We start from the raw sequence: 26,191 nt of genomic DNA, 5'->3' as shown, positions 1-26,191 counted from the left end.
CCCCTCGCTCTGTCACTCCATGTCCTTATAAAAGGTCCTTCTCCAGCTTTCTTGGAGGCCCCCTTCTGGAAGAATGCTCTAAGGTCTCACTCGAGCCATCTCTTATTTTTAAAAGATTAAAAATTGAAAATAATAATAAAAAGTATTAAATATGTCATATTTATTTCATGTTTTGTATGGTTTTACCTTTTCTGGTTTTGCTATTTTCTTAAGTAAAACGGATTCTCTTCAGCACTTTCCTCTTTTACCTCCTAAAAAATCAACTGTCGTATGGTCTCAATAGACTCTTGTTCTGATATAACAGTGGTTTGATGAATCTGGATGACCTAGATGAGCAGAGGTAGGAGGGAAGAGGTCTGTGGAGTGACACAGATACTGTGTGGCTCCAGTCTTAGAGACAGAAGATCCAAAAAATCAGACTTCTCAGAATTATTCATTGAAGCAGCTAGTTATGCAGTAGGTGGCAGCAGAAAACTAGTCAATCGAGTCTTGGTTCCACTCCAGCAGCATTTTTTAGGATGTAATTGCTCACAAGGCTAATTCAGCACTTGGCTTAGCTCGTGCAGCTTTATTAACTTTAATGTTGCTATGCATAACTGCAGCAAGAATAAATTCAGGCTACTGTGTTCGTCAAAGCACCTTAAAAGACAATAAACCAGAATCTTTACTTGATTTCCCATGGGCGAGATCTGTTCCATCTACCTTCACTGAAGTCAGGTGTCCCATCTGAGCTAATCCAAAGTGTCTTTCTATAGATTCATAAAATCATAGAATGGTTTGGGTTGGATGTGACCTTAAAGATCATCCAGTTCCAACCCCTCTGACATGGGCAGGGACACCTCCCACTGGATCAGTCTCCCCATCCAACCTGGCCTTGAACACCTCCAGGGATGGGGCAGCCACAACTTCCCTAACCAACCCGGGCCAGTGCCTCACCACCCTCATCGTGAAGAAATTCTTCCTTATGTCTAGTCTAAATCTGCCCTTCTCCAGTTTACAGCCATTCCTCCTAGTCCTATCACTACAAACCTTTGCAAACAGTCCCTCCCAGCTTTCTTGGAGGCTCCATTCAGGTACTGGTATTTCCTCTTATAATATCACTATAAGCTTAATCCTGTCCCCATTAAAGTCAGCTCAAGGAAAGAAACCTGCTCTGACTTCACTGGTAAAAACTCTTCACAATCTACTGCGTAGCAGATCAAATATCTTTGACTACCTAAGAGGCCAGATTTTTGCTTTGTTCTACTCAGTGATCAGATTGCCACTTACATGTTTCATCTTTATTTCAAAGATATTTCTGCTGGAGCTTGCCCTGCAAGCGAGATGCTTCACTATCTGTTTGCAGGCTTCAGTCTTCCCAGAACCACTTTCTCCACTGCAAGACGACAGGCAAAAAAAAAAAAAAGAGAGGGAAATCATGGTTATTTTCACTTTTGAAATGAAATGTTATTTGTGTTCTCTTCTAGCTCTGTTGGAATAGATTTAAGATTTCACAGTCAAACTTTCTTTTCAAATAGCAGAAGTTATATGGAAGGCAAATAATAAAGAACAGAACGTAGGAGGTAGACTGGCTTACTGTCTATGTTCATGAGGGCTGTCAGAGCTGTCAAGTCATATTCTTATACCACAAACCAAGCCAATCAAACCTAAAGCTTTCAAGGTATTTCTAAGGTATTTCTAGCAAAGATTTTACCTCCTTCTTTATCTTTTGTCTAGAAAAGGAGCCTGCTGGTACTGCCTCATCCTCTTCACGGATGGGAAAATACTGCTGTGTTAATCATAGAATCATAGTCAAGGAATAGTTTGGGTTGGAAGGGACCTTAAAGACCATCCAGTTCCAACCCCCCTGCCATGGTCAGGAACACCTCCCACTAGATCAGGCTGCCCAAGGCCTCATCCAACCTGACCTTGAACACTTCCAGGGATGGGGCAACCACAGCTTCCCCGGCCAGCCTGTGCCAGTGCCTCACCACTCTTATCATGAAGAAATTCCTCCTTATGTCTAGTCTAAATCTACCCCTCTCCAATTTATACCCATTGCCTCTACTTCTATCACTACAAGCCTTTGGAAACAGTCCCTCCACAGCTTTCTTGTAGCCCCCTTCAGGTACTGGAAGGTCGCTACAAGGTCTGCTTGGAGCCTTCTCTTCTCCAGGCTGAACAACTTCAACTCTTTCAGCCTGTCCTCCAATGGGAGGTGCTCCAGCCCTCTTATCATCTTTGTAGCCCTCTGAAAGCATAAATCAGTCTTCAAAGGAAGAAACAAAAGCGCGAATAAGTTCTTCAGACTCAGACAGGGATGGGATCTCTGCACCATTTAACATCATTCAACTCTTACAGGACATACACAAAGCCCTAGTGAATAGCCTGTTTGTTTGCCTGGTAAACTCTGGTCATAGGTGACAAGGCAGACCTCTTAGCACTATATGTGATCTGTCAAACTGTTTTTATCTACATCATTCCTGTTCCTATAACAAGCTGAAGTCTGATCCAGGACTTCAAACTATTGTTGGCATCAGTAGGAGGTCTGTGGTCCAAGGCTGCAAAGGATTGTAACCTGGATATATGTTATGCAAAGACCTCAAATAACAGGTCACAAAACCAGGTCTTACAATGAAGGAAATCATGTGAAGTTAAAGGAGGTCACTGTCACAGCTAATGTGAAACATATCCCTACAGGACTGACAATGAGTTTCCTCAGTGCACTATCCCTTCTCCAGGTCTTCAGCTTCTGGCTTTTTGACAGTTTCAAAAGTCTGATGATACTCAATGTCACCCTTTAATATCTGCATGCATGTCCTCCCTTTTCATGATGAATTTACTCTCCAAATCCTAATTGTACCGTGCTGCTTCTGATTTAAGAAGTAGCATTAGCTTTCTTTATAATGGTAGAGTCTAATTCCATTTGCCTTTGCCTGTTATCACTAACAGGAACAGAAAAAAGTGAAACATCATACTCCTTCCTTAGAAATATCTAGTACTCTTCCAAGTCACGGATCTTATGCCTGTATTACACAGAAATTCAATGAGCTTGCAGGCACATATAGAATCATGGAATGTGTTGGGTTGGAAAATCTAGTTCCGATCCCCCTGCCATGGCCAGGTGCACCTCCAACTAGATCAGGTTGCTCAAGGCCCTGTCCCATCTGGTCTTGCACACCTCCATGGATGGGGCAACCACAACCTCCCTGGGCAACCTGTGCCAGTGCCTCACCACCCTCATGGTGAAGAATTTCTTCCTAATGTCTAATCTAAATCTTCCCCCCTCCAATTTAAAGCCATTAAACCTATATAAACCTATATTAAAAAATGATATAAACTTATCTCACCACCTGTTTTCCCCACTGCCCTTCCACATATTGCCCAGTCAAAGTGGCCACTTCACTAGCACCTGTTTGTCACAATGATGAAATAACTTTCTTTCCACAACATACATAATCCAAAATCACAGCTGCAACCTGCTATCACTCTATCACAAGTCACCAAAAGATTAGCAACAGTGGCTCTTCGGTTATTTCAGCTGTTTGAGAACTTCTCTGAAGTTCAAACATCTATGAAGTCTAGGACAGCCACAGATGATGCCGCTGAGCAAAAATGTTCACATATTTTTGAAAATCAGATCTGAAATCATAGAACAGTTCAAGTTGGAAGGGACCTTAAAGATCATCCAGTTTCAAGCCCCCTGCCATGGGCCAGGACACACCCCACTAGATAATTCATAGTTTGGGACAACTCACATCTTGTGCAATGTGTACAGTCCTTTACATCCAGAAGATAAATATTTGTATCATTCTGAAGGCTGAGCAAATTGTAGTATTTATTATTTTGCTTCCTAAGGCCCAAATACATCTGCCAAAAACTTGATTGCTTTCAAGTATTACAAAGCAGGCATGCAAATTATAATTAAAACCAGGAAATTACATCCTTAAACAAAGGAAATGGAGTATTCACTACGAGTTTCACATTTACCAATTTTTTTTTGTCACTTCTAAAATAAACTCCGTTTTCTTTTTCCCTGCAAGCTAACTGTGGTCCAGAGAGCACAGGCAAGGATGCACAAAGTGGGAATTTTCTGTCCCTTCCTGAACGTTCCTTCTCAAGACTGCTGTTTCCTAAAAAGTGCAGAGACACGGCTACAATGATTTGACATTCTCAGCTCAACTATTAATTTTAGAATCAGAATCATAGAATCATAGAATGGTTTGGGTTGGAAGGGACCTTAAAGATCACCCAGTTCCAATCCCCCTGCTATAGGCAGAGACACCTTCCAGTAGATCGGGCTGCCCAAGGCCCCATCCATCCTGGCCTCGAACACCTCCAGTGAGGGGGCATCCACATAGCATAACATAATGTTATTGTATTCTGATGGTGACTCACCTTAAACCAAAAGTCATTGTGAATAACTGGTAGTAAACTCTACCAATAATTTGGCCAAATGCTTTCCTGTTTTTTACTCACTCAACTTCAGTGAGTGAACACTCAACCAGACATAAATTGACTTGGAAAAAAAAGAAAAAAAACTCTTGGAACATGGTAACGCCATGGAAGAAATCAAGGGCAAACCTTCAGAAGACAAGGAAGCAAGTAAGTTATTGCACCTTCGATAAGTTTGGAGATGATACTAAGTTGGGTGGAACTGTTGATCTGCCTGAGGGCAAGAAACAGGCTGAAGGGTTTAGAGTGACTACCCTCAAGCAGATTGACACTTCTACCCAGCTTAGTGTCGTCTGTGAACTTACTAAGATTAGTACACTCAATATGAATATATATATGTAATTATACATCATCTACTTTGCTGCTTGGGGAGAGCCAGTCAACCTGCATGAAGCAAAGGGAGCAGAAAAAGCAGAGAGCTGATGTGTCAGAGAGACAAAAATCGAACTCATGTAGTGCAAAGCAAGTTTGGCAATGCTAGATTGGCATTTTCACTGAATCGTGTAACGGAAGACAGAAGAATTCTACCACTAAACTGAGCAGTAAATATCTCAACACTCCATACCTTTTAATTTAAGTGGCAAAACAACAGATTTCCTTATATTAGAGAATGATCTTTAAAAAGAAACACTTCATTTTCCCTGCAAAGGACTGCACTGCTTCTAAGTTAACTCCAGGATATATACTGCGACAGAAGTGTTCTTCCAGGTCTTTAAGGAAATACCTCAGAGATCGATATTTGCTGTTTATTAATTGGGGCCTCCAGGTTTTTTTGCCAAGTCTCCAAAGCAGCTATAATAGGAAAACTCAAGATTTGCTAAGTCTGTTTCGCTCATGAGCAACGCCTTACAAAAAATCTTGCTGTTAGGGAAAAACATTTCACACTTGATCAATAATTTTGTTGGTTTCTATTTGATTTTTTTTCTCATATTTTAATTACATGTTGGAAACTTTTCTTCATCTTGCCCTTGGTCTAGAAGCTTGCCTTCTACTAAGTGCTCTTAGGGTGATCTGATCCATGCCAAGTTCTGTCTGCTGCAGAAAGGTGGGAACATTTCCATACCACAGTGTCTTTAGGCACAGAAAACAAAAGCTAAATATTAGGTGATGATGCTACATAAGTTGTCTTCGTTCAGCGCAAGCCTATGCTGTTTATGTGTCACAACCCAATCTAGATAGTCCAGGGGTCATCAGGGTAAGACTCTGGATCTCCCGGTAAAATTTATGGGTTCACTACTCATAGAAAGAAAGAAAGAAAGAAAGAAAGAAAGAAAGAAAGAAAGAAAGAAAGAGAAAGAGAGAGAAAGAGAGAGAGAAAGAGAGAGAAAAAGAGAAAGAGAGAGAGAGAAAGAGATAAAGAGAAAGAGAGAAAGAAAGAAAGAAAGAAAGAAAGAAAGAAAGAAAGAAAGAAAGAGAAAGAAAGAGAGAAAGAAAGAGAGAAAGAGAGAAAGAGAGAAAGAAAGAGAGAAAGAAAGAAAGAAAGAGAAAGAAAGACAGAAAGAGAGAGAAAAAGAGAGAAAGAGAGAAAGAGAAAGAAAGAGAAAGAAAGAGAGAGAGAAAGAGAGAAAGAGAGAAAGAGAGAAAGAGAGAGAGAAAGAGAGAAAAAGAGAGAAAGAGAGAGAGAAAGAGAGAAAGAGAGAAAGAGAGAAAGAGAGAAAGAGAGAGAGAAAGAGAGAAAAAGAGAAAGAGAAAGAGAGAAAGAGAGAAAGAGAGAGAGAAAGAGAAAGAGAGAAAGAGAGAAAGTGAGAAAGAGAGAAAGAGAGAAGGAAAGAGAGAAAGAGAGAAAGAAAGAGAGAGAAAGAGAAAGAAAGAGAGGAAGAAAGAGAGAAAGAAAGAAAGAAAGAGAGAAAGAGAGAAAGAAAGAAAGAGAGAAAGAAAGAAAGAGAGAAAGAGAGAAAGAAAGAAAGAAAGAAAGAAAGAAAGAAAGAAAGAAAGAAAGAAAGAAAGAAAGAAAGAAAGAAAGAAAGAAAGAAAGAAAGAAAGAAAGAAAGAAAGAAAGAAAGAAAGAAAGAAAGAAAGAAAGAAAGTGCACCTGGGCTCCAGGGTGGTGGGTACGCTGCTCCCAATGTCCCCTCTTCTATAGCATCATTTATAGATTTTTGGTGGGCCAGTGAAGTGCTCCTTCTAGGAAAGTTCTGGAAGTGAGTTTCGGGGAGCTTAAGGGTCCAAGGTATCATTCTGCCCCAGCTCTCCCTTAATGGCAAGGTCACAGCATGACCTCCCTGGGCAGCAAGCACAGCTGGGCTGCTTGCAAGAGTGAGATGAGGTGTTGAAGGACACCGTCTCTGCTGCAGCCCCAACAGCGGTTTAAGACAGAAAAAAGTGATTGGAGGCAGCAAAACAAGTGGTTTAAGGCAGCCAAAAGGAATCAGTCTTTTACATCACGCAAACAGCAGTTAGCTTAGTGCTCTGGGAACAGCCACACTCATGACAGAATTGATGACTTCTTATTAGCTTGATTTTTGCGCTTGGGGGAAGCCACTGTAGACCTACAGCTACAAACCCTTTCCCTGTGATCACAGAAGCACTCATTGTAAAATCTCTGTTGGTTATTCCCAAACAAAAGGGTGGTGTCTCTGCTTCCATATATTTAATCACTGACATTATCATAATCATCTGTGTAGTGTCAGGAGACTCCAACCATATCTGGCTAAGACTACAACATAGAAAAGATCTGTCCCTGAAGGGCTTCTACCCTAAATATATCACTAGAGACAAAGAGTAAAACAAAACAAATAAACAAAACCCAGATGGAAGTTAAATTAGAGAGAGAGAGCGAGAACAGGGCAATACAGTAAGCCCTGTTCAAATAGATGAAAGTCTAATTTATAAAGATTCTGATCTCAATGATGTAAGCTAGCAAAGCTTTGAGAAAGCTTGTTGTAAGGGATTTTGATACAGAAATGTAAAATTCCTGGATCCTCGTCAGGCTTAAGCATGAAATAAATAGTACTGTAAGACTCTGCCCTGACAGAAACTATGAACCTCTTCTGAACACACAAATGGGCTGAAAATTGAAGTTGTAATTTGAGTTCAGAAAGCAGAGCCTAGTAATTTAACAAGGGTTTCAAAGACCATAGCTTTGGACCTAAGTTCCAACTCAGACAAATCCAGGTGCCTTCATCTCTCTTCATTACCATCTCTTTGGAAAATGTGGGAGGCAAAAATGACTAGACTAAGAAAAACACCATCATTAAGGGTTTAGCTGCATGCAGAATTCATTAGCAACAGTATGTGTCCAATAAAAGAGTAATTCATGAATCATTAGTAATGGCCACTAAACTCATGGGAAGTATCTTTTTGTAATTACTCTTCAGTAGAAAAAGAAAACAAACTGAAAACCATGGCTAATAGAAAATCAACTTTATCTCCATAAAATAACCAAGCTTCGGAGCTTGAGGGAGATGACAGAATTGGCATGAATAAGGGTATATTTTTTTAATATTCTTCCAAGTCTCCTTGAAATGACTGTGGACATCTTGATGCACTGAGAAGAAAAGACTTCTATAAAAAAATTACTGGATTTTAAAGTCACTTGATCCTTCTCTGGCTGTCAATAGTTAAGCTAAACATATTTTGAGGATTACACATGAAAACTAAAATACTGGTATAGTTCCTATTCTCACTAGCCCATACCATGTCACAACATGTACATCAAAACAATGGCCTCCTCTCAACGTAAAGTCTTCACAATAAATCTGAAGCGTAATTATGCTTTTAATTTATACTGAAAAATTACTTACACTATAAAGTATTACTACAAGTAAAAGTAAAGTGGACCTAAAAATAAACAAAGATTTGAGAGTTTTATTCTATGATAACAATAAATAATTAATTAATAATAAATAAATAATAAAAATAATAAATATAAGGAAAGAAAGAATAAATAAATAAATAAGGTGAAATCCCACCTAGAGTACTGCATCCAGTTCTGGAAACCCCAACAGAAGAAGACATAGAACTGTTGAATCAATCCCAGAAGAGGCCAAGAAATTTTCTGAGGCCTGGAGCACCTCTGCTATTAAGACAGGCTGAGAGAGTTGGGGTTGTTCAGCCTGGAAAAGAGTAGGCTCTGGGGAGACCTTAGAGCAGCCTTTCAGATCCTGAAGAGGCCCTCCAAGAAAGCTGGGGATGGACTTTTCACAAGGGCGTGGAGTGATAGGATGAGGAGGAATGGCTTTAAATTGGAAGGGGGAAGATTAGATTAGACATTAGGAAGAAATGCTTCACGCTGAGGGTGGTGAGACCCTGGCACAGGTTGCCCAGGGAAGCTGTGGCTGCACCCCTCCCTGGAAGTGTTCAAGTCCAGGTTGGATGTGTCCTTGAGCAGCCTGGTCCAGTGAGAGGTGTCCCTGCCCATGGCAAGGGGGGGGTGGAACTGAAAGATCTTTAAGGTTCGTTCCAACCCAAACTAATTTATGATTCCATGATTCTATAATTGCACCATGTTTCACTTCCAAATGACGACAACAAAAGGCAAAATTGTACTCAGCATGTGCAATGTCAACAGTGCTCGAATGCCGCAATGGTGTATCTTATAGATATCAAGTGATATATTGAGACTAGTGCATACCCACAGGGATAATCTACTTTTACTTGGTTCACTCACAATAAAAGCAAACAAAAGGCCTGCTGGGTTGTTTCAGAAATAGTGTGACAATCAGGAATAAGGAAGTGATTGTTGCCCCTGGCCAAACCTGTATGGAACTTCTTACTCATGAATGAAGAGTACGCTTGATAGGAGAGACTGGAGAAAAAAAAGTAAAACACAAAAGCCTGAAGTACTTCAGAAGTGCAGAATTGCAATTATCTGATTCTGATAGGAAAACAAACTTAGATCCTGAAAACTTCTCCACAATCCTATCTTCAAATGAAAAATCAAAGAAAAACTGACTGGATGCTATACCACATGACAGAAAGCAATCCCTCTTCCATTCTGTTTATTAGCGTAGATAATTATCTTGCTTGCTGATAGCTCTCTCTCATGCTGATAGCTTCTCTTCTGCTGATAGCTAATGTTGTTTTACAGCTGAAATACCAAGAAAGCAGAAATCCATTTTGACGACACACAAGTTCATGCACACACACAAGATCAGGTGACACCAAGGGGGTAAATAGTAACTTGGATTATTATTGATGAGGTTCAACAAAGCCAAGTGCAAGGTCCTACCCCTGGGTCGGGGCAATTCCTGGTTTCAGTACACACTGGGAGATGATGTGATTGAGAGCAGCCCGACAGAGAAGGACTTGGAGGTTCAGGTTGATGATGAGAAGCTCGACATGAGCCGGCAGTGTGCACTCACAGCCCAGAAGGCCAACTGTATCCCGGGCTGCATCAAAAGAAGTGCGGCCAGCAGGTTGAGGAAGGTGATTCTGCCCCTCTATTCCTCTCTTGTGAGACGTCCTCTGAAGTACTGTGTCCAGTTCTGGAATCCTCAACAGAAGAAGGATATGGAGCTGCTGGAATGGGTCTGGTGAGGAGGGCTACAAAGAAGACAGAATAGCCTGAGTTGGAAGGGATCTGAAAGATCATTCAGTTCCAACTCCCCTGCCATGGGCAGGGACATCCGACTGGATCAGGCTGCTTAAGGCCTCATCCAACCTGGCTTTCAACATCTCCAGGGATGGGGCAGGCACAACTTCCCTGGGCAGCCTGGGTCAGTCCCTCACCACTCTCATTATGAAAAAAAATCCTCCTTATGTCCAGTCTAAATCTGCCCCTCTCCAGTTTATAACCATTGCCCCTCATCCTATCACTACAAGCCTTTGTAAACAATCCCTTCCCAGCTTTCTTGAAGACCCTTCAGGTACTGGAATGTCACTATAAGGTCTCTTTGGAGCCTTCTCTTCTCCAGGCTGAACAAGCCCAACTGTCTCAGCCTGTCCACGTATGGGAGGTGCTCCAGCCCTCTGATCATCTTTGTAGCCCTTCTCTGGACACATTCCAGCAGCTCCATCTCCTTTTTATGTTGAGGATTCCAGAACTGGACACAATACTCCAGACGAGGTCTCACGAGAGAGGAATAGAGGGGCAGAATCACCTCCCTCACCCTGCTGGCCACGATTCTTTTGATGCAGCCCTGGACACAGTTGGCCCTCTGGGCTGCAAGCACACGTTGCTAGCTCATGTCAAGCTTCTCATCAGTCAGCACCCCCAAGTCTTTCAAAGCCATTTGTATTAAGTACAATATTCTTTGTGTACTGCTGCACAACTTTTAACTTGCCAGTCAGCCTTTTTCATGAAGTATGAGCAAGTATTATTCTCTGCTTCTTCTCTGTCTGTATGTAGAGGCAACTTCTCGAAGATATTAATCCATTACTTGTGTTCCAAGTTCCTACTTTGAAAAAAATGCTGAAAACACTACCTTAGGATAGTTCTTATTTGATTAAAATTATTATACCTAAACAAGATATGAACATGCAGTAATTATTTCCCAATAATGTGTGTACATCTGCTCAAATGTCACTGCTCACTGGACAAATAAGTAGCTATTCCACTCTGATTAGGTTATAAAATGGTTATCATTTGTTTCAAGAAATTAACAGTCAGTTCCTCATGTAATTAATTTATACAATATAATTTAGGAACTTAGATAGTTTTTGTAAGCTATGCTTTTAAAAGAAACATTTATTAACAGTATTCAGATGTATTTGAAGACAATATACAGAATTTCAAATACTCACAGGAGTCTGTGTTGACATAAACAGAATGCAATAAAAATGCAAACATACGATTGTATTTATGCGTTCATTTTAAACCTTGCAACTCTAAAAAAAGCATTATTAGCTGCTTTTTAGTATCATATCCTTTCCATTTCATAGCCTTCAATTCCTTTAGAATTAGGGGAGCTCGAGAGTAATTACAAGGTTTATCAAACAGATCACCCTTTATTTCTGGCCAAATAGAAGTCAACCTTCTGTCTTCTCACCTCTCCTATCCATTTCCCATGATGCTCTGCAAACCCTGCCCATATTTCAGCCGCAGCAATTGTCAAAGTGAAAAGCCTGAGCAAAAAATTTCTTTTAGCAACTACCCAAACTCACCAAACACATTGCCTTCAGCTAGGGTGAAGGAAGAAAAGGGATTAATAGATTTGGAGATCAAGAGTTTTAAGTGAATTAAAAGTTTCCTCATTATAAAACTGGCATATCTGGATGAAACTGTTTTACTAGAGATCTCTAATATATTTATTCACAAGCTTTAAGATATTTATCATCAAAACAGCACCGTGAATAAAGTATTTGAACTTGGAAAGCTAAATTACAAGTTCATAGCCACACAAACTCATGAGGTACGGTGGAAGCTCCAATACAGGCGCACCAAGTCAGAGATTTAGAATTTAGTCAAGGACTTTCCATTTTTATTGTCATTAGTGTTTCTATTAGAAATCTGTTTCTAATCCGCAAACACGCATAGCGGTTTTGAAATCTTTACCATTAACTCTTTGTTCCTAATTAGATACAGCTAAATAGAGCGGCAATCCCCCAAGAGACTTGCTGAACTTGAGATATAATTAAACCTTTTCCAGTTCTACTTTGCTCTAATGTATGATACAGAGATCAGTACACAGAAAGCAATCAGTTAGAGGAAAAACTAAAATGGAAATCTCAGCTGCTGGGTCCTGGGGGAAACAGCTGGAAGGCAGGAGTTACAAATGAGTTAATAGAAAGATAAATTTTCACCTGAGGATAAAGCACTGGGGGCGCTGCTCCTGGAATAGCATGTGGTAAGCTCTTTCAGCACAGGAAAATATATGTGGGGGAAGTGAGGAACACAGTTTTCCAGAGTTACTTAAGTAAAGCTGGGTGACCTGAAAAATTGTAGAAAATTAACGTGATCAATAAATTTCAAAGCAATAATGTTTCATCACGCTAATTCTGGGATTTCTGTAAAGCTTTCTAAGCACTATGAACACAATCTCTGTATGTATAGATGTGGTAGCATTACAGTATCTATGACAGTTTTAATTAAAGAAAACAGAGCTGTTAGCATAGATGATCAAATTAAGATACAAAATTAAACATGACTGGAGTGCTTTATAGTACTGGATTTTGCATTACATATAACAAAACCTAGCAAGTTACTGTTTTATACCTCATGTTTATAGCTCTCCAATGTCTTGATGTAAAAATCATGCAAAATGAAATATGATTATCCCATGAAAAGTTGAAATTGCAATCAAAGGCTTAAGTTATAAACAAATTCTTTATTCCATGACAGAGCCATCTTGCTCAAATAATCTTTCTACAACATAGAATAACTTCTGTGATTTGGCCTGGAGAGGAGAAGGCTCCTGGAAGACACTAAAGCCACCTTCCAGTACCTGAAGGGGGCTAAAAGAAAGCTGGAGAGGGACGTTTTACAAGGGTATGGAGTGATAGGATGAGGGGAAATGGCTCTAAATTGGAAGGGGGAAGATCTAGATTAGACATTAGGAGGAAAATCTTCACCAAGAGGGTGGTGAGACACTGGCACAGGTTGGCCAGGGAAGCTGCCGCTGCCCAATCCCTGGAAGTGTTGAAGATCAGGTTGGGTGGTGCCTTGAGCAGCCAGTTCTGGTGGGAGGTGTCCCAGCATGTGGCAGGGGGGGTGGAACTGGATGATCTTTAAGATCCCTTCCAACCCAAATCATTCTATGATTCTATGAAATTAATAGCTATGCTAACACTCTTTCTCTAAACTGGCCAAGTGAGGATGAAGCAGACATCAAAACACCTGCAAAGATGAAGACAAAGCTGAGGTACTTAATGTCTTCTTTGCCTCAGTCTTTAATAGTAAGGGAAGTTGTTCCCCCTGTGTACAAACACAGGAGTTAGAGGAGCAGAATGTGGCTCCCATGATCCAAGAGGAGGTGGTTAGAGACTTGCTTGCCCAGCTAGACACCCACAAGTCTATGGGGCTGGATGGGATCCACCCAAGAGTACTAAAGGAGCTGGCGGATATCCTTTCCAATCCCCTTTCCATCATCTTCCAGCGGTCCTGGCTGACTGGGGAAGTTCCACTGGACTGGAGGGTGGCTGACGTTTTGCCCATCTACAAGAAGGGTTGCAGGGAGGATCTGGGGAAGTACAGGCCTGTCAGTCCGACCTCAGTGCCAGGGAAAGTCATGGAACAGGTACTCTTGAGTGTTATCACGAAGCACATGCAAGAGAACCAGGTGATCAGGCCCAGTCAACACGGGTTTACAAAAGGCAGATCTTGCCAAACTAACCTGATCACCTCCTATGACAAAGTGACTTGACTACTGAGTGGGGGAAAGGCTGTGGATGTAGTAGTCTTCTTGGACTTCAGTAAAGCCTTTGACACAGTTTCTCACAGCATTCTGCTGCAGAAACTGTCTGCCTCTGGCCTGGACAGGCGCACACTCTCCTGGGTTGAAAACTGGTTGGATGGCCGGGCCCAGAGAGTGGTGGTCAATGGAGTTAACTCCAGCTGGAGGCCAGTCACAAGTGGGGTTCCTCAGGGCTCGGTACTGGGTCCAGCTCTGTTCAATGTCTTTATCAATGACCTGGATGAAGGCATTGAGTGCACCCTCAGCAAGTTTGCAGATGACACTAAGCTGGGAGGAAGTGTGGATCTGCTGGAGGGTAGGGAGGTTCTGCAAAGGGATCTGAACAGGCTGGACCGCTGGGCTGAGACCAATGGGATGAGGTTTAACAAGGCCAAATGCCGGGTCCTGCACTTGGGGCATAACAACCCTCTGCAGTGCTACAGACTAGGAGAAGTCTGGCTAGAAAGCTGCCTAGAGGAGAAGGACCTGGGTGTGTTGGTTGGCAGCCAACCGAACATAAGCCAGCAGTGTGCCCAGGTGGCCAAGAAGGCCAATGGCGTCTTGGTTTGGATCAGAAACAGCGTGACCAGCAGGTCCAGGGAGGGGATTCTCCCTCTGTACTCGGCACTGGTGAGACCGCACCTTGAGTACTGTGTTCAGTTCTGGGCCTCTCACCACAAGAAGGATGTTGAAGCTCTGGAGTGTGTCCAGAGAAGAGCAACGAAGCTGGAGAGGGGCTGGAGAACAAGTCTTATGAGGAGCGGCTGAGAGAACTGGCGTTGTTTAGCCTGGAGAAGAGGAAGCTGAGGGGAGACCTTAGTGCTCTCTACAACTACCTGAAAGGAGGTTGTGGAGAGGAGGGAGCTGGGCTCTTCTCCCAAGTGACAGGGGGACAGGACAAGGGGGAATGGCCTGAAGCTCCGCCAGGGGAGGGTCAGGCTTGACATCAGGAAAAAAATTTTCACAGAAAGGGTCATTGGGCACTGGAACAGCTGCCCAGGGAGGTGGTTGAGTCACCTTCCCTGGAGGTGTTTAAGGGACCGCTGGATGAGGTGCTGAGGGGTGTGGTTTAGGGAGTGTTAGGAATGGTTGGACTCGATGATCCAGTGGGTCCCTTCCAACCTAGTGATTCTATGACTCTATGATTCTATTTTGAGCTTTTCTGCTCCATTCAAGGTTGTTATCTCCATAACACAGTGGATGTGAGCTCAACCACTGCATGAATTGTTATCACAAGCTCGGCAGTAGCAGAAACCACCCAAGTCATGTTATACATCAGGAACTGTTTTTAAACAATTGGGAGTGCTACTGATAACACAAAATATTAGCAAATGGCTGTTTTACAAATAAGACAAAGTAAGAACAGTGATATCTTGGAAGAAATTCAAATGTTTCTGCTATAACTTTAAAACTAAAATGCTCCCAACATAAAAAGGAGTACTTACATTAATTAATTTTAGTGGGTTTTTCCTGTCAATTGAAATGGATGAATCCACTTAAGAAGATCAACATTTTAATATTTTAAATAGAGAATGCTTACCATGGTAGAATAAATAGGAAGTTCTTTAAATGGGTTAACCAGCAACAGTATGTCACCAATGTAGGTCTGAAAAAAGAAGATATAAGACATAGTTTAGTAGGCATGATGGTTGTGGATGCCCCCATCCTGGAAAGTCAGGTTGGATGAGGCCTTGAGCAGCCTGGTCTGGTGCGAGGTGTCCCTGCCCATCACAAGGGGTTGGAATTGGATGGGCTTTAATGTCCCTTCCAACCCAAACCATTCTATGACTCTATGCGGTGCTGGGCTGACAGTTGGACAGAATGGTCTTAGAGGTCTTTTCCAACTTTAATGATTCTATGATAACAAATTAAATCTGTAAGGAAGCTAATGGTTTTCCTCCAGAAAGGACATTTGGCAAAGTTTCTAAAACCAAGCTCTCAACATATTAAACAAAATTGACAAATTCAGAGCTTTTAACTTCGTAACTTTAAATTAATATCTAAATTTACAATTCAAATAGCACTAATTATTCTTCTTGTAATAAAACTCAGTTCTTCATAATGGAATATTATCCATAGAGGAATTGAACTGTATATATTATTAGTCAATTTTTTTTTACAGTTAATTTGTAATTTATCACAAAACTACAAAAATGTGACATGCCTGCCACATCATTTCACCAAGAAATTTTTTAAGGGATGGATGACAGTATTTAAAAATGCTGTATTGATTATGCAAATCTGATACATTAAAATACATTGCTTCTGGTATAAGATGGAGCAAATGATAACATATATAAGTATTTATACGTGTGTATGTGAATAGTAAGATACATACATACATATAGGATTGGATGTAATGCAGAGGGACCTGGACAAGCTGGAGAAGTGGGCCTGTGTGTACCTCATGAGGTTAAACAAGGCCAAGTGAAGGGTCCTACACATGGGTAATCCACAGTTTCAGTACAGGGTGGGGGATGATGTAATTGAGAGCAGCCCTGCGGAGAAGGACTTGGGGGTGCTGATTGATGAGAAGCTCCACATGAGCCAGCAATGTGCACTCGCAGCCCAGAAGGCCAACTGTAACCTGGGCTGCATCAAAAGAAGCGTGGTCAGCAGGGTGAGGGAGGTGATTCCGCCCCTCTATTCCTCTCTTGTGAGACCTCATCTGGAGTATTGTGTCCAGTTCTGCAATTCTCAGCAGGAGAAGGATATGGAACTGTTGGAACAGGTCCAGAGGAGGGCTACAAGGGTGATAAGAGGGCTGGAGCACCTCCCATATGAGGACAGGTTGAGAAAATTGGGGTTCTTCAGTCTGGAGAAGAGAAGGTTCCGAAGAGACCTTAGAGAGACCTTCCAGTACCTGAAGGGGCCTCCAAGAAAGCTGGGGAGGGACTGTGTACAAAGGCTTGTAGTGATAGGACTAGGGGCAATGGTTATAAACTGGAGAGGAATAGGTTTAGATTAGACATAAGGAGGAATTTCTTCACAATGAGAGTGGTGAGGCACTGGCACAAGTTGCCCAGGTAAGTTGTGGCTGCCCCATCCCTGGAGGTGTTCAAGGCCAGGTTGGATGGGGCGTTGGGCAGCCTGATCCAGTGGGAGGTGTCCCTGTCCATGGCAGGGGGGTTGGAACTGGATGATCTTTAAGGTCCTTCCAACCCAAACCATTTTATGATTCAATGATTCTAATCATGTGTTCTTTTAAAATTAAGTTAACATAATATTAAAGATGGAGGAACCTTTTGGTAGTCTGGGAGAGATTATTTGTGCCTATCAATTTTTACCACTTGGTGTACAAAAGAAACACACGTGAGTTTTATCCAAACCTATCTGAAGTGTTACTTTATATTTTATTTCTGATTTTCCTATATAAACTTGAGAAATTGCAGGGCTTACACACACATTTAACTATTAGTCATGAGTGCTGGGCAAGTAGTTGTGTTAGTGATCTTTTTCCTATTCACTTATCTGTTGTTCTTTGAAAGCTTAACTGTTGGTAAATGAAAAGAAACTCACATATATTTGATTATTATTAAAACGCTTCTGAATCTCGTAAAGCAGGCTGCTGTCTGTTAGCTCACTCAGAGATGCCAGGTCATCGTTTGGAGCTGGGGGCATTAGCTTGATCTAGAAAACACAAATTAGAGAAATAAAGTAACTTCACAGCCAATTATTCTGCAAGATTCTAACTGAAAATATAAACCTAGATCACTAGAATTTATGGAAGAAAATGCATTAGGAAACTAGAAACTGGGAAGCTGTAACTCCTTCCAAACAATTACACATCATTATTCTCAATCAAGAGAAACACATTATAATTAATATAAATATTAAGGTATATAACCTTATGAGTCTGACAGGCTCATAAGAACAAAGACCCTTATTTGAGTGCCATTTGCCAACCCTGAGCCCATGAATATTCCCAGCTCAAATGCAATTCTCCTGTTCTCTTCATTAAATGTTTATGGCAGAAGAAATTAAGACTATCAAAGTTAGTGCACTTGTCATCTATTTATTGCCCAGTATTTAACAAAGCTCTCAAACTATTCTTCATCACATGGGTTTTTTAATTCTATTAGAATTTTTCCTGTAGAATAGATGGAAGTGATTAAGAAGTGAAAATCATGTTGTCAAGGAGACTGGAAGAGATTCAGAAGCAGCTATTTAGCCATAACTGGTGAATGAAATGAGCTTAACAGTTTTGAGATTTAGGAGGAATAATATAAGCTCTGCAAAGCAAATAAATGCTACAGAAACAAAGAAATACAAAAGAATAGAAGACAGAAGAAAAAAGAATAATGATAAGGAAAATCTGATTAAAGACAAAATAAACATTGATACTTGTAAATTATGATCCACATGTAAAATGTAGCTTGATTCCTTTTTTATGTCAGCCCCAAAAAAACATTTTTACATCTCAGCATAATACCTAGAAACAAAAACTTCTCCTGTTAACAATGGCAGAATTATTTAAATTGGTTATTCAGAGATTACTAAAATACTATCTTGGTCTCTGTTTCAAGGATGGACAATGAAGATGAAACTTATTTGGTTTATTGTTCTCTTTAAGAGGAAGGCTAAGGAGAAAAGTAGACACTGCCCTTTCTGGTAGAACAACCCAACACCCTCAGCATCTGGCAGCAGCACGTGACTAACAATCTTTTTCATCTCAATGTTTCTAGATACTGAAAACACACATACGAACACTCATTTCCATGCAGTTTTTAGGTGACCAGGAGGAAACATCACGATGTCTACACTCATAAACAAGCAGGATGAATGAGATATGATTTTGTTTCTACACTAAATCACACTTATTAATATTTTTCTTCTAAAGATAGTATTGAATACCAGTATCAAAATATTGTTTGCCACGGCTCAGTGTTAAATCCAGCTCTGTTCAATACCTTCATCGACGATCTGGCTGAGGGGATTGAGCATAACCTTATTAAGTCTGCAGATGACACTAAGATGAGAGGAAGTGTTGATCTGCTTGAGTGTATGGAGGCACTACAGTGGGATCTGGAGCCACGGGCTGTGACCAACAGTACGAGGTCCAACAAGGCCAAGTGTTGGGTCCAGCATTTCAGACACAACAGCCCCGTGCAGCACTCCAGGCTTGGGGAAAAGTGGTTGGAAAGCTGCCTGGTCAAGAAGGACCTGGGGGTATCAGTTGACAGCCAGCTCAGTATGAGCCAGCAGTGGTCAAGAAGGCCAATGGCATCTTGGCCTGTATCAGAAACATCATGGCCAGCAGGACGAGGGAAGTGATTGTGTTCCTGGACTCAGCCTTGGTGAGGACACACCTCAACTCGTGGGTTCATTTTTGAGGGCCCTCACTACAAGAAGGACATCGAGGGGCTGAAGCACATCCAGAGAAGGGCAACAGAGCTGGTGAAGGGGCTGGAGAACAGGCCTTATGAGAGCTGGCTGAGGGAACTGGAGTCGTTTAGCCTGGAGAAAAGGAAGCTGAGGGGAGACCTTATCACTGTCTACAACTGCCTGAAGGGAGGTTGTAGAGATGTGGGTGTTGATCTCTTCTTCCAAGTGACAAGTGATAGGCCAAGAGGAAATGGCTTCAAGCTGCACCAGGGCAGGTTCAGATTAGACATCCGGAAGAATTTCATTACCAAAAGGGTTCTCAGGCACCGGCAGAGGCTGCCCAGGGAGGTGTTTGAGTCCCCATCCCTGGAGGTATTTAAAAGACATGTACATAAAAGTGCTCAGGTATATGGTTTAGTAGTGGACAGATATGGTTGGACTCAGTGATCTCACGTCTTTTCCAACCAAGCAATTCTATGATTCTATGATGCTATGATTAATCTATCTCTACAATGATTAAACCTATACAATACTAGAGACAAACGTCTTAATTTGTAAATAACACAGGGTTTGGATTTGAGTAGTGCCCTGGAGTTCTCCATATTTTCTGAACTGCTAGCACAATTCCTTGTCCTTTCTTGGTTCCTACCAGCTAGTACTCACACAATTAATAACTGAGTGTCATTCAAGTCACATGTTAATGTTAAAGGTTATTTCACAGAATCATAGAACAGTTTCAGTTGGGAGGGACCTTAAAGATCAGCCAGTTCCAAACCCCTTGCCATGGGCAGAGACACTTCCCACTAGATCAGGCTGCCCAAGGCCCACCCAACCTGGCCTTGAACACTTCCAGGCAGGAGGCATCCACAACATTCTATTTCCCATAGGATGTTTAGGGATAGCCCCATCATTTGAAAGAGAAGAGTTCTGTTTTATAGCTCTGCACGGTCTCATCCCACGTAGCCCTAGGCCACAGAACAGGTCCTGGCTTGTTTTATTTCATAATCTGAGTACAGTCAGAGATGCTGACTCCATAGAGAGATGGTTAGAAATAGGAAGTCCTCGGTTAAACTCTGAATAGGGAATTGAAATTCTTTTTCCATTAACTTCTGTTTTCTACAGATTTAAGGATTTGGTGATTCAGTGTTTTCTAACACTCTTTACATCAAAACTCACAGCTCAGGGAGCAAATAAATCACACAGAAATTATAAACTCTAAACGCATTAAAGTGACAACTAATTTGCCCTAGTGGTAAAAGTAATTTATGTTATTATAATAACTTTTTTTTTGTAGTCTACTTCAAATTCTGTCCTTCTCATCTAATTTTCTGAGTATAGAGATGAGTTTTCTCTATTTTTTTTGCCCAGCTGCATGGATGTGGCTCTCATACTGATTGGATGATGCGTATTTTACAATACATAAAAGACAAATAGTCATCAATGACACCAAGCTGTGTGGTGATGACACCAAGCTGAGTGGTGAAGTTGCCACACCAGAAGGATGGAATGTCATCCAGAGGGTCCTGGACAAGCTGGAGAAGTGGGCCTGCGTGAACCTTATGAGGTTCAACAAGGACAAGAGAAAGGTCCTACACATGGGTCAGGGCAATCCATGTTTGCAGTACAGGATGGGGGATGATGTGATTGAGAGCAGCCCTACAGAGAATGACTTGGGGTGCTGGTTGATGAGAAGCTTGACATGAGCAGGCAACATGCACTTGCAGCTCAGAGGGCCAACTGTATACTGGGCTGCATCAAAAGAAGCGTGGCCAGCAGGGCAAGGGAGGTGATTCTGCCCTTCTATTCCTCTCTTGTGAGACCTCAGCTGGACTATTGTATCCAGTTCTGGAATTCTCAACAGAAAAAGGACATGGAGCTGTTGGGACAGGTCCAGAGGAGGGCTGCAAAGATGATCAGAGGGCTGGTGCACCTCCCATATGAGGACAGGCTGAGAGAGTTGGGCTTGTTCAGCCTGGAGAAGAGAAGGCTCAAAGGAGACCTTATAATGACCTTCGAGTACCTGAAGGAGCTACAAGAAAGCTGGAGAGGGACTGCGTACAAAGGCTTGTAGTGATAGGATGAGGGGAAATGGTTATAAACTGGAGAGGGGCAGATTTAGACTAGACATAAGGAGGAATTTCTTCATGATAAGAGTGGTGAGGCACTGGCCCAGGTTTCCCAGGTAAGTTGTGGCTGCCCCACCCCTGGAGGTGTTGAAGGCCATGTTGGATGGAGACTTGGCAGCCTGATTCCGTGGGAAGTGTCCCTGCCCATGGCAGGGGGGTTGGAACTAGATGATCTTTAAGGTCCCTTCCAATCCAAACTATTCTATTTTTCTATGAAATACAGATTCCATTCCGATATAACTACCTGTCTGGAAGTTATTAGTTTTTGAGATTTCAAATAATACCAATGAAGTTCTCTATTTACTGATTTAAATTGCATCTACTTAACAACAAGCACAGATAATAATCTCTAATGATTTTTGTTGTTTTAAACACTGCCTCACTGAAATAATTATGCATTATAGCTCTTATGCGTAATGCTGCAATATACATGGATGTCCCTTGCGCATGTGATAAGTGATACCAGAACAATCAAAAGGGCATCAGGGGATACTCTATCACAAGGCTCACATGGCCAATGATATGTAAACAAGAATTATAAGCCTCAGACAAAATATACTTTTTTTAAAAAGCCCCAATTAAGAAAAGGAAAAGATTTAATCTGTATTTGTTCGTAGCATGAAATACAAAATTCAATTCCACGCCAGTAATTTCAATCCGCTATCAGAAAAATACCCTTCCCAGCTGAAAGAAAGAGAAATTGCCAGCTATGATAATATTCTGGAAATTACTCATGCTGCTTCTTTTTTTTGGCAGTACCAACCTTGACATTACAGATGATCAAAGAACATCTTTTACCTGGGAAAAAGCAGAAGCTAATACAAGCCAAGACAGACTCTAAATGCTGCATCAATGCAGTCATTTGATCCTGGTCTCCAGTGCTTCATGCAATAAAAATTTACTTCATGACAAATAATACTTTTTTAAGGTTTTGTTTTCATTATTTTTGCAATTAAAAAAACCCCTGGAGCTACATATAAATTTGAGCTGTTCGGTTTCTCTAAGCCAAAAAAGTTACGAGCTTTCTCTATTAAAAAATGCATGTTTCAGATTTAACAAGATGATTTTTTTTTCTCTCTGATCCCCCAACAAAGGGCTAATCTGCATGCCATGTTGCCAAAGAATGTATGAAATTTCTGACACAAAGCATAGGAAATATCATGCTGATCTATTTCAATAATATATGAACATAAAATCCAAGTAATGACTCCACAGATCCTATTGAAAAATTAAACAGTACATGATTGCTTTGAATGTAGACTGGAAAGCAACTGGTAAGAATAAAAGAGAGTGAAACTCATTAGAATTAGTCCACCCAAGAGGTAGGGATAAAAGGAAGGGGTTGTTCAAAGCTTTCCTTTGGCATCGGCACTAAATAAAAATTTTACTTCCCAAATTTTGGGGTAAAAAAAAACACAAAAAAAGGGTTATTTAGAAATACAATCTCTGAAAATTAAGATCTACATAAGGGGTCCGTATGGGGACCAGCGCTGTTTAGTATTTTCATTGGTGATACAGACAGCGAGATCGAGTGCAAACTCAGTAAGTTTGCAGATGACACCAAGCTGAGTGTCTCCCAACGCGCAGTTGTTGCACCAGAAGGAAGGGAAGTCATCCAGAAGGACCTGGACAAGCTGGAGAAGTGGGGCTGGAGAGCCTCATGAGGTTCAAAAAGGCCAAGTGCAAGGTCCTACACCTGGGCCATGGCAATCCGCAGTTTCAACACAGGATGGGGGATGATATGATTGAGAGCAGAGAAGGACTTCTTGATTGCTGACAAGCTCGAGATGAGCTGGTAACGTGCACTCACAGCCCAGAAGGCCAACCACATCCTGGGCTGCATCAAAAGAAGCATGGCCAGCAGGGCGAGGGAGGGGAATCTCCTCCTTTACCCTGCTCTCGTGAGACCATACCCAGAGTCCTGTGTCCAGGTCTGAAACCCCCAACAGAAGAAGGATATGGAAACACTGGAATGGGTCCAGAGGAGGCCACGAAGATTATGCAAGAAGAAGTGCTGGAGCACTTCTGCTATGAGGACAGGCTGAGAGAATTGGGGCTGTTCAGCCTGGAGAAGAGAAGGCTCTGAGGAGACCTTAGAGCAGCCTTCCAGTACCTGAAGGGGCCTCCAAGAAAGCTGGGGAGGGACTTTTTACAAGGGCGTGGAGTGATAGGATGAGAGGGAATGGCTTTACATTGGAAGGGGGAAGATTTAATTAGACATCAGGAAATAATTCTTCACAATGTGGATGGTGAGTCACTGGCACAGGTTAACCAGGGAAGTCATGGATGCCCCATCCCTGGAGGTAATTAGTGACGAGTAGATGTCACACTTGGGGACATGGTCCAGTGGTGGACCTCACAGGCCTGGATTGATGGTTGGAATCGATGACCTTAACGGTCTTTCCAAGCAAATCCATTCTGTGAGAAGCCCTGCGTGCTCCAACTGCTGCAGCTCCTGAGCTACCACCAGTAGCTGTCAGGAAGCAGCTGTTAAATTTGCAGAGAGGGAAATCTTTTCAGGGCCAGACAGATTGCAGGGAGTGATCAGGGAGAGAAGGGGAGACCTTATCACCATCTACAGCTGCCTGAAAGGAGGTTGTAGTGAGGTGGGTGCTGCTCTCTTCTCCCCAGTGATAGGCAATAGGATGAGAAGAAATGGCCTCAAGCTGCACTAGGGGAGGTTCAGATTGGACATCAGGAAAAATTTCTTCATGAAAAGGGTTATCAAGTACTGGCAGAGGCTGCCCAGGGAGATGGTTGAGTCCCCGTCCCTGGAGGTATTTAAAAGACAGGTAGATGAGGTGCTTAGGGACCTGGTTCAGTAGAGAACAGGTATAGTTGGTCTTGATGATCTCAAGGGTCTTTTCCAACCTAGAGATGCTATGAGTCTGTGAATTAGATTTAGTCAACCTGCATTTCCCTTTTGAAATGATGATTTTCATTGGAGTACCTCTTTAGTCTCAAGACTGACTTGACGGCTCTCTGAACCTCCTATCCACGTTACTGCATGGTGAGGGGAAAAAAACTGCTATGGTCTTCAGCTTCACTGAGTTTAAAATTTCCAGACCTAAGGACTAAGAAACATTTCAAGCCACTGCAGGGCATTACCTGTTCGAGTTTGGTTGTAGTGTTCGCAGCGACATTTTCCGATGTACTGTCTTGAGATTGCTGCTTACATAAGCCTTTGGCTGCGTCTTTAAACATGGTGTCTTTCTCCAGCAAACTGTCTTGCTTGGCGATCGGTAAAGCCAGGGGATTGCTACAAAGAGAATCAATAAAGCAATTAGGCTCCTCCTGAAGATGTCAGACAAACAAAAGATTGCCATATGTGAGTGGCATGAACACAAAATTGAGATACACTTGGGGGATGAGATACTAATTCCTAGTCCAAGTACAAAAAGAAATAAAAATAAATTGGTGAGAAACAAACTGTTTGGTCTTTTCCAAAAGACACAGATCAAACCACTTTGATTTAAAATTCACCTTTATGGATATCTTTTGCTGAAGCAGAACTGAGCAAGCCAGAGAGGATACGCATGAGTCTGCTTTTGACAGCACCAGGCTGGCAAATCAATAGCCAATTTGGAAACTGAATTTAAAATACACGATTAACCTACGCAATTGCATTCTGAAATATACTATGTTTTAAATAATTTGATACAGATGTTGCCACTGCAGTTAATAAAATCAAATCCCACCACATTTTAGCTTACTCTTAATCAGTCAACATCAAAGGGGATATTTTATGACCAAAAGCTTGTTTGAATTTGTGAGGTGCTAAAAACGAGCAAAGAGCCGACTCCTGAAATTACTTGCAATGATACACAACACTCTTTGTTCCCATGGAAGTTAAACCTATCCTTACATGTGTGGAGATGTTTTTTTCTCCAGACTCTTCAGACCGTATCACACTTCTGAAAAACAACAGTGCCAAAATCTTGGATGAATTTGGCAGTGTTTTGCATCCAGAGGAATTAGCAAGGAATCAAGCCCAGGAGCTGAGAACACAAACATCTTCAAAAATAATTGTCTAGGCTCTGACAGCGCAAATGAGACAATCTCATGGAGTGTACAGCAGCTCCTTGCCAAAATACATGCATAATTTCTTTGAAAGGAAAAGTGAAGACAGTGTGGGAATGTGGGAATAGGGCATTCCACTACGGGATAAAGTCCAGATGCTTAACTTATTTAAAAAAAAATAAAAAATCTTATTTTTATTCAAAGTTACATGATTTTGATCACTGATCAAAATAAACCAGGATTATACACAGGATGATACACACAGCTAAATGAAATAAAAGGGTGATAAGTGGTGTCTGTACTGGGACTAGTGCTGTTCAATATTTTGATTGATGGCACAGACAGCAAGATCAAGTGCACCCTCAGTTTGCAGATGACACCACACTGACAACTTAAAGCCCATCCAGTTCCAACCACTGTGCCACTTCCAGGGAGGGGGCATCCACAGCTTCCCTGGGCAGCCTGGGCCAGTGTCTCACCACTCTCATCATGAAGAAGTTCTTCCTTATGTCTTATCTAAATCTTCTCCCTCCAATTTAAAGCCATTCCCCCCTGTCCTATCACTCCATGACCTTGTCAAAAGTCCCTCCCCAGCTTCCTTGGAGGCCCCCTTCAGGTACTGGAAGGCTGCTCTAAGGTCTCCTTGGAGTCTTCTCTTCTCCAGGTTGAACAACCCCAACTCTCTCAGCCTGTTCTCATAGCAGAAGTCCTCCAGCTCTCTGATCATTTTCATGATCCTCGTCTGGACCCATTCCAATATTTCCATATCCTTCCTCTGTTGGAGATTCCAGAACTGTGCACAATACTCCAGGTGGGGTCTCACAAGAGTGCAGTAGAGGGGGAGAATGACTTTACATGATGGAAATACTGACAAATAATTCATATTACCACATAAATGTGAATGTTTAAAAGAAAGAGAGAACACATTAAAATTAACTATGTTAACTATGACTCAAGTTCAAGAAGTCACTGTGAAAAATAAAACAAACTGAAACAGAAGTTTTCCAGAAAACA

At 41.7% G+C, this 26,191-nt stretch overlaps 1 protein-coding gene across 3 annotated transcripts in view; it reads right to left on the bottom strand.

Annotated features, from left to right (window-relative positions):
* Positions 1-26,191, bottom strand: part of MYO16 (myosin XVI) — a 394,275-nt gene that overhangs the window by 173,469 nt on the left and 194,615 nt on the right. For all 3 annotated transcript variants that reach the window (XM_054050575.1, XM_054050567.1, XM_009560753.2), the window contains exons 10-14: positions 24,266-24,416; positions 17,226-17,336; positions 15,247-15,312; positions 12,118-12,245; positions 1,270-1,375 (exon numbers count right to left, since the gene is read on the bottom strand). In XM_054050575.1, coding sequence (XP_053906550.1) covers positions 1,270-1,375; positions 12,118-12,245; positions 15,247-15,312; positions 17,226-17,336; positions 24,266-24,416 — 562 coding nt within the window. The remainder of the gene's footprint in view (positions 1-1,269; positions 1,376-12,117; positions 12,246-15,246; positions 15,313-17,225; positions 17,337-24,265; positions 24,417-26,191) is intronic.

Source organism: Cuculus canorus, chromosome 1 (genome assembly GCF_017976375.1).
Source record: "Cuculus canorus isolate bCucCan1 chromosome 1, bCucCan1.pri, whole genome shotgun sequence".
NCBI classification, from domain to species: domain Eukaryota; kingdom Metazoa; phylum Chordata; class Aves; order Cuculiformes; family Cuculidae; genus Cuculus; species Cuculus canorus.
The sequence above is the reverse complement of the archived record's forward strand: the minus strand, read 5'-3'. Positions and strand labels throughout refer to the sequence as shown.